The sequence below is a fragment of the Genypterus blacodes genome, unplaced genomic scaffold (genome assembly GCF_046128005.1).
Source record: "Genypterus blacodes isolate CSIRO-AG114 ecotype Tasmania unplaced genomic scaffold, CSIRO-AGI_Gbla_v1 ptg000105l_1, whole genome shotgun sequence".
NCBI classification, from domain to species: domain Eukaryota; kingdom Metazoa; phylum Chordata; class Actinopteri; order Ophidiiformes; family Ophidiidae; genus Genypterus; species Genypterus blacodes.
The window spans coordinates 3044613-3052500 of NW_027466909.1; the positions used below are offsets into that span (position 1 = coordinate 3044613).

General features: G+C 43.5%; 3 protein-coding genes across 4 annotated transcripts in view; 1 reads left to right on the forward strand and 2 right to left on the reverse strand.

Moving 5' to 3' along the window:
• Nucleotides 1-105: 105 nt before the first annotated feature.
• LOC143008478 (caspase-14-like) lies at nt 106-2724 on the reverse strand. Of its 2 annotated transcripts, none has more exons than XM_076160263.1 (7): nt 2667-2724; nt 2347-2528; nt 1817-1978; nt 1512-1722; nt 1290-1400; nt 1056-1165; nt 106-958 (listed from the first exon to the last, which is right to left on the reverse strand). In XM_076160263.1, the coding sequence occupies exons 1-7, from the start codon at nt 2704-2706 to the stop codon at nt 791-793; spliced, it is 984 nt and encodes a 327-aa protein (XP_076016378.1). In that variant the 5' UTR covers nt 2707-2724; the 3' UTR covers nt 106-790. The 2 variants fall into 2 exon arrangements, with proteins under 2 accessions (XP_076016378.1, XP_076016377.1); XM_076160262.1 differs by having other exon boundaries at nt 1512-1725.
• A 494-nt stretch (nt 2725-3218) lies between these two features.
• On the forward strand, nt 3219-4902 carry LOC143008561 (caspase-14-like). The gene is made up of 6 exons (XM_076160381.1): nt 3219-3284; nt 3375-3530; nt 3626-3851; nt 4097-4255; nt 4337-4446; nt 4530-4902. The coding sequence occupies exons 1-6, from the start codon at nt 3270-3272 to the stop codon at nt 4737-4739; spliced, it is 876 nt and encodes a 291-aa protein (XP_076016496.1). The 5' UTR covers nt 3219-3269; the 3' UTR covers nt 4740-4902.
• Nucleotides 4903-5679: 777 nt separating this feature from the next.
• Nucleotides 5680-7888, reverse strand: part of peli1b (pellino E3 ubiquitin protein ligase 1b) — a 27981-nt gene continuing 25772 nt past the window's right edge. Inside the window, exon 7 of the mRNA XM_076160443.1 lies at nt 5680-7888. This exon is cut by the window's right edge and continues 101 nt beyond it. Coding sequence (XP_076016558.1) covers nt 7411-7888 — 478 coding nt within the window. The 3' untranslated portion in view covers nt 5680-7410.

The window sequence follows — 7888 nt, forward strand, 5'->3', positions numbered from 1 at the left end:
TACAAATATGGCCTATTAATGTTTGGCCATGTTTGTGTGTGTCCCTGTTTACTACATGTATTTGTGATTTATATATCTAAATATGCATCGTAACAACAGGTATAGAGTATTTTTATTAATTGAACAAATAAGATTTCAGCCATAGTTCAAAATATCTCAATATAATGACAATTTGCTTTAACAGGAAATAAAACTCATCAACCTAATGTGATCTGATTTAGCAAAGTTAGCAAAGAAGCATAGCGTATCCAGTTAATTTCTTATTGTTTTTATTTATTAGATTTAATAACAAGCAACAACAATATTTATTTTGCATCCATTTAACTAAATCTACACTATACGACATCAAAAGATGTTTTTGTGTAGCTTTATTTCACAAGAAGACCCCCCAAAATGTAAATGTATATATTAGCATCTTAGCAGACAACTGTTAGCTGACTTTGCAGTGGGAAACAGTCGGCTAAGCTTAGCACGAAGAATGGAAACTAAGGGGAACTGCTGCCCTTGTTTATCACAAAAGACTGGAGTTAAAGCTAAACTTTTAGCCTAGCTCAGTGACAAAGACTGGAGTTAGGAAAATGGACAGCCTAGCGTAGCACCAGGCCGGGAATGCAAAAACAGTCGGTGTAGCTTAGCACAAAGACTAAAACTAAGACTAGAAACGGGTTTGTGTAGAAATGGGTTTGGTAAAAACATGGTAACAATAGATGATAATTGCACTCCTTGATGAAGTGTTTTGACACACACACACACACCAGTGACTCCGGCGCAGTTTCACCACATCTCTGAGTTACAGGTACCATTTTTTAGTAAGACTGTCAACCATGTGCAGCGGACCACCCACAATTGTGGTTGGTTCTCTTCTTCCAATTTGAGCAGGAGGGCGACTCAGTTGCTCAGGTAGCCTATCTGTCTTGAATCCAGCTCTCTCTTCTCTCTTCAATAATCTGCTGTTCACCTGAAAACACACAGACACAGAATCACTTTGGCCTCCTCTAATCTGGAATACATTTGTGATGTTACAGCATTATGCTTATTGCCTCCTTAGTACAAACCACTGTGAAGAGATCAAACATGCCCATGGAGCCAGTGGACTGTGAGAAGATGTTGTTCATCTCCTCTAACAGTGGACTCCCTGTGTCTGGGTAACACATGGCCAGCTTCCCTGTGTGAGAGCACATTAACATAAACATAACCTTAACATTAACACCAAACTGACATGGGCTGACATGTTGTAAAAGCTAGTAAAGTGACAGTCATGTTTGTTTTTCTGGGTTGTTGGAAAGTACCTGGACACACTGCATAGACAAACAGGAAGTCAGACTCCACCGGCCACAGATGGTGTGGTGGTGCCGACACTTCACTTCCATCAGAGTCGGGGTATTTTGCACACTTCCCAACTAGAATAAATAGCATTGTTTTAGTTCCAGATTTAAATGCATTTATTATAATGCACATGAGCATATTAGTCAGCCTGTGCTATGTCATGTGTCATCCATAACATAGTTTACCTCCTCTACAAGCCTGTATAACGAAGAGTTTGGGTTTTCCACGGAGCGCTGGGCAGTGACGATTGTCAAACATCTCAAAGATTGTGCTCAGCTCCAACTTGCCATCACGCATGTTGATGTGTCCAAGTGTACCGTGGGCCATGATGAAAATGGTCAGACAGCTGACTTTCTCATTCAGGCTGTCTCGAAATTGTTTTACATCCTCAAGCAGCTTCTATGGGGTAAATAATGTTAATGGTGCGTCCATGCAGAAGAGGAGAACAGTTTCTGTTAGAATGTTAGAAGAGGAGGAAATGTTCAGGTACCTCTCTGGACAGCTGGGTTGTCATATCACAGCTGAAGCCATTCTGGATGCAGAACAGTTTCACACGTTCAATGTCGTGTGTAGATCCATCCCTTGATGTGTCACACACGATCAGACTCATTCGTTTCCCACCTAAAGCATACCTGTCTTTGCTTTCACGTGCCTGCAGAAAACAAAGTAGTGGACATGAAAATGCAGTGGGTACAGTTACCTCAGGTTTTATTTCACATCTATGACTTTGTGACACACACAACTTCAACATACAGTAAAATAGGGTCCATGTGATCAGCACCATATTACCACTTTCTAAATATGCAGCATTCCCCTACAATGTAAGAAAAGTGGACAGATTTCTCTGCAGACATTTGCTGAATAATCCCACAAGACCTTTAGTTTATAAAGCAGTTTCAGTGTGCAGTTTGTCTCAAAGACTTTAGCCAATCCCTCCGCTATAACACAATTAGTATTGAGACAGCCACAATGAAGAAAGTTTTACTGATTGGTTAATTATCAATAGGAGGCTATGCTTACTGTTTCATTTTGGGTTTTAGGTTTCTGCTCCACCAGTCTGTGAAGCCTTCTCTCCTTTGTGATCCCTCTGCTGAGGAGAAGGTCCCGTTTAGCATGGAGGAGAACCGAGCGTTTCTTCAGTAAGACAAGACGACTGTAATCATCAGTCATTTTCTCTAAGGAATAGTCCATCTTGAAATTCACTAAAAAAAGAGAGTGTTCTGTCCCGGCATCTCAGTCTTATGTGCTCTAAACGGTAACACGAGTGTGTTAAATACCAAAGTACCACTCCTGCTGTGTAAGTGAAAGAGAAAATCATATTGCAGTCATGTAATCATTACCCTGATAAGACAGGAGGCTGGTAATCCCCTCTTCTTCCATGTTATTCTGTCCCTGTGCCGTTTCCTTTTCTTCCATTCGTGGTGCTTCTCTCCTCTCCTCTGAATATCTCAGTTTCAGGCTGTTTTCTCACGCCATTTGTTACCCTTTAGATCTAAGTGAAGACAACATTCAAGTTCCAAAATTATTTAAATTATAAAGATTGATTTCTAAAAGATGAACAAACAACTCACCAGTTGCCTGCTATAAATGCCATGGCTTTTATCTAGTTCAGCTCCCACACTGATCACCTGATTTGCCCTCCTTGACCTTTACCCCTTCTCAAATATAATAGAAAATACAAGTGTCTTTCTTTCTTTCTTACTGCAAGGCATAAAATGAGGGTGATACTGGCAGATGTTTATGCAGAAATCCCCTAGCAAAATTTCTGAATACTACTGGTCTAAAATGGTTTGTGTTAACCATTGACCATTAGAGTGAAAACAGGTGATAACACCCTAACACATAACGAAACCTAAGCATGCATAAACACCATAAACGCACCACTCTGCACACGTATGCACAAAGACAGTTTCTTTTAAAGAGGTTGTGACTTGGACACAGAGATGGCTGATTCTCTGGTAAGCTTAATTTCTAAACAAATATCGTCAAATTTCTTGTTGCTATATCACATTTAACAAGTTTTGACAGTTATTGTTCTCGTCTTTTAGGCACTGGAGAGATATGACATGAGTGGGAGGCGTGAGGCACTGATGTTGTGTGTGAAAGAAAGACATATCGGTGCTTCAGGAAACCTCCAAATAATGGAGAAGTTTTTCACAGATTATGGCTTTAGAAGTGAATTTGTGATTGATGAATCTGCCCAGGTATGACTTTGTACTTAATACAAAGGCACAATCATGTTTGTTTTTATTCATTCCTTAATCTTCATTTATTATGATTGGAAAATGTGGGGAATAAGGAAATGAGAAGAAAACTGAGAGCCTTCAGGGACAGAATCAACCAGAGTGAAGAGGACATCAGCTGTGTGCTTGTGGTGACCTCTTCCCATGGAAATCGTGGTGTAATCTGTGATGCACAAGGAGGGGAACTGCGTGTTGAGGATATCATACAGTGCTTTGATGATCAGAAGTGTCCCAGACTGAAGGGCAAACCAAAGGTTTTCATGCTGAGTGCCTGCAGGGGAGGTGAGTAGGATTCCATTGTGATTTCATTATTCTATGTACAAAGGGTGGACACATTAACATGAACACCTGTACACTATGATGCAATATCATATATAATAACATCATATATACGATATTACATATTTTATAAATATATTAAAATATGCAATACATGTTGCATAAGAAACCGCTCAATGTGTGTATGCAGCTGACACAAACATGTGACCAAAGCATGAGACATGAGAAAACTTCCCTGTTGTGTTAAGGCCTGGAGGACCCCGGCGTCTCTGCCGATGCAAAAGTGGATCAGAAGCTGAAGGCTCGTTTGGACACACAGAAGCAGACAAAGGATCACAGTGCCTACATTAACTCATTGAAGCCACCATGCATTCATGATATGCTTGTCTTGTATGCAACAAGACCAGGTAATCACCACTCACTGGTTATCCATAAGAATGTCCTTGTTATGTTGATTTGAAATGCGATGCCCCGTGTTCACTCCCTAGATTTTGCGGCCTATATGAGTAGCGAAGGATCAGACATGTTTGTCAAAATGGCTGAAGTGCTCAAATCAGCCGACACAGAGAAAGAACATATACGCGACGTGTTTGTGAAGGTAAATGTGGACACCCACCCAGACATTTACTGCCTCATTCAAGGAAAATGTTTAGAAGTCTGAACAGTCTGTTATTCTCTCAGGTGAATGAAAAGGTGGTTGATGAAACCAGTAAAGTAAAAGTGAGTGAGGGCGTCACTGAAGACAGAAAGGCTGTCCTCACCATCGAGTCAACCCTCACCAAAGGCGTCTACTTGGGCAGACGAAGAAGACCAACACCTGCAAGGAGTCAGCAAGAACCGATTGCAAGGAGACTGCGACGGCTTACCTGGCCATGCTGCCTGTATTTGTAAAACATGTCATGTAAAACAAAGAGAAAGCTAAAACTTAATCAGTGCAGATCTTCTTGTACTCAGTCATTTTAACCCATTTGTATCTACTGTATATCAGGTCTATCTTGTTTCACTAATGTGTTTGTAATCACAGTCTATTTCAATAAAACAATCAAAGTTACCAGTCAATTGTGAAACAGTTCTAAAGCTGACCCTCATGACCTTTAGATGACTTTGCATTTGAGCTGCCGACCAAACTGTGAGCCAATGAAACCCCACACACACACACGGTGAAACGTGTCACTTGTACACTTTATTGTTAAAGTTGGTACAAAAAAAGTGTTGCTGGAAACATTCTTTGCTTTCGCCTTTAAAAGCACAGGGAGAGGGACGAGTGGTCGGGGCCCAGAGGGACAGACGGCCGTGTGTGTGTGCAGTACAAACAGTCCAGAGACGGAGTGAAGCCCTTGACTCACACACACACACACACACGTTATCCACAGACCCGGTCCAAAAAAACAAAAGAGGGACACAACGCAAGACACAAAACACAACAGAGACTTCTTACTGATGAGGTATCCGTAGAAGACCTTAACAGTGTGTGTGTGTGTGTGTATGTAGATGTGACACAGGTCTTATTTCCCTGAGGTGAGTTTTTGTGTTGCAGTGTGAACATTGGAGCGTACAGATGATCTGTATGAAAACACACTCATAAACACATAAATTACACTCTCTCCGTCTCTCTCACACACCTTACCCACACACACTCACTCTCACAAACACACCCTATTGTTAGTTATATAATTCAGAATGGAAGTGACTGAACTGTGAAGCTGTTACAGTTTAGGTGTGTGTGTGTGTGTGTCTCATCCTTTTGTCTTGAAGCAAGCGGACAAACCAGTGCGTGTTTGCCTTCACACCGTGTGCAAAATATAAGGACCGCCTTCTTTTCACTGAGCCAGTGTGTGTGTGTGTGTGTGTGTGTGTGTGTGTGTGTGTGTGTGTGTGTGTGTGTGTGTGTGTGTGTGTGTGTGTGCGCGCGCTTGTGTTACCAGAGAGAAAATCTAAGGGATTACACAATAATAACAAACATTCTAAGTGTTTTCTTGCTTTTACATACTGTACATCTCTAACATGGATGGATGAGATGGCGACATTAATGAGGAATAGCACACACACATACACATACACACACACACACACACACGCACACACACACGCGCACACGCGCACGCGCACGCGCGTTAACACAGGCACCGCTTATACTTTGCACACAGTGCGTCGCTTGCAGCCCTCTGGTGTCTCGCTCGCACTGTGGGGAAAGTACAAATTGAGTACAGGCATACATTCAGCAGAGTTACTGGAGCTCGTGTGTGTGTGTGTGTGTGTGTGTGTGTGTGTGTGTGTGTGCGCGCGCTTCAAACCTGAGTCAAAAGTCCTCCTGCACTGCGCCAATGGAGACGAGGCGTCACGGAAGCTGTCAAACAACAACACATCCCTCAGTCTATCTCTCTCTATCTAACTACATTTTATGGCTGAACACATCGATGCTACAGTTTCAAACCCTGCTTGAGATGCTGCATGTTGTGCTCACCTCGGGATCCTCTCTCCAAATTACTTATCAATAACTGTTAACAACACTAAAACTGGCTTTCTGGGATCAATACTGAGATTGATAATGATCAAAATACTGGATCTGGGAAAAGAATCATCTAATCAATCAATCATCACTCTGGGCTGCTGTGTGTCCTTGATTTGCCTCTACAGACAAATTAATCTCCTTATCCTTTATAATAAAATTAATTAGACCAGGTCTGTTAATTTGTGTGTGTGTGTGTGTGTGTGAGACATTAGCTACATTAGCTGCAGTATCATGGCTAAGCTGTGATCTGATAAGATTCACTCACTCCAGGAAAACTTGTCACTCTGACTTAAAGGGAGGGAGCGCTCGGTTTATAGGCTGTCGGAAAAAGGTTTTCCCATAATGCTTCAGGAGGTTTCCTTTTGCAAGTCTATTGCTTTGAATGTGAAAGGCCGTGCTTAATGAGAGGAGCATAACTCGGTGGTGAGCACACGTTGTACGTAGTGAGAGGAGGGGGGTGTATAAATACGACAGGACGGAGACATCAGAGAGGTGGAGGTGTGGGGGAGGGGCGGGGCACGGACAGAGCGTCACCTTCAGAGCAGAACTCCACCTCTGTCGTCTCATTCTGCTCTGTTTCCAAACAAAAACGCAGAGGAGGACTGAGGTCAGACAGAGATAAAGGATGAAGCCGCGGTTTGCTGGGCCATAAATAAATGTCTTTGTTTAAATTAGCTCTAATACACAGATGTATATTGCAACGATAAACATGGATAACGCCGCATGTTTGCCCTACATAGGTACGTTAGTAGTTTAGATAAATACAGTCCTTGTAAGTTCTTTGTGAGAAACAACACAAAGTTTCACCCAGCAGTGTTCTTTGTTTGGTTTTTGTGTCTATTTTCACATGAAAATATAGAAATCTTTGTTGTCATTCATGAAAAAAAGCAATACAAAGGTCACTTAAAAATGAGAGAGAGACCAGAAAAGAGTTTATATCTGAAGTGCAGCAGAGAGAACACAGCTGATCAGGGGAGCTACATGCATCGCTTCTGCGCGCGTGGTCCAAGCAAACGTCTAACCCGCGCCCCAAAGGATGCTGGGAGGCCGCTAGTCTACGGGGCCCTGGAAAATGAGTCTGATGTAGCCCTGCTCTCCAGTCAGCTGCTGGGCACAGAAGGGGCAGGCAGCGTGGAAGGTGTGAGTGCCGTGGGGCAGCGGGATCTGACTCCAGAACGCCGCCGTTTTATCTGAGCAAACGTGGCCGCAGGGGTTGAAGGCATGCGTGGGCGGTGCGGCGTCCACGTAAAACCCCGCCTCGCAGCCCAGCCACAGCGGCACGTACGGGCCCTTGGCTCTGCACATGGGACACTCCCGTTGCCGGCCGTCGCGGCCCTCCCGCTCCTCGCGGTGGTTGCCCCAGTTGTGGTAGCCGTGCACATGGCCGCACTGGAGGTAGACCCAGGGCTGCTTCTCGTCCGGCGTGTCCTTGCGGCGCATGGATGGGAAGGCCAGCGTGTTGAAGCCCACGGGGCACTGCGGGCGTGCGGCGTTGATCTCCTGCCGCAGCGCCTCCAGGTGTTTGAGG

What these genes read in the sequence shown, in the direction of transcription:
- LOC143008478 (XM_076160262.1), bottom strand. Translation starts at nt 2,706, where the DNA reads ATGGAAGAAGAGGGGATTACCAGCCTCCTGTCTTATCAGG. An exon ending in TATACAGGCTTGTAGAGGAG is followed by an intron (nt 1,401 to 1,511) that starts GTAAACTATGTT and finishes TATTTATTCTAG; the next exon opens with TTGGGAAGTGTGCAAAATAC. An exon ending in TGTTTGATCTCTTCACAGTG is followed by an intron (nt 959 to 1,055) that starts GTTTGTACTAAG and finishes GTGTGTTTTCAG; the next exon opens with GTGAACAGCAGATTATTGAA.
- LOC143008561 (XM_076160381.1), top strand. An exon ending in CTTGTATGCAACAAGACCAG is followed by an intron (nt 4,256 to 4,336) that starts GTAATCACCACT and finishes TTCACTCCCTAG; the next exon opens with ATTTTGCGGCCTATATGAGT. An exon ending in TACGCGACGTGTTTGTGAAG is followed by an intron (nt 4,447 to 4,529) that starts GTAAATGTGGAC and finishes TTATTCTCTCAG; the next exon opens with GTGAATGAAAAGGTGGTTGA.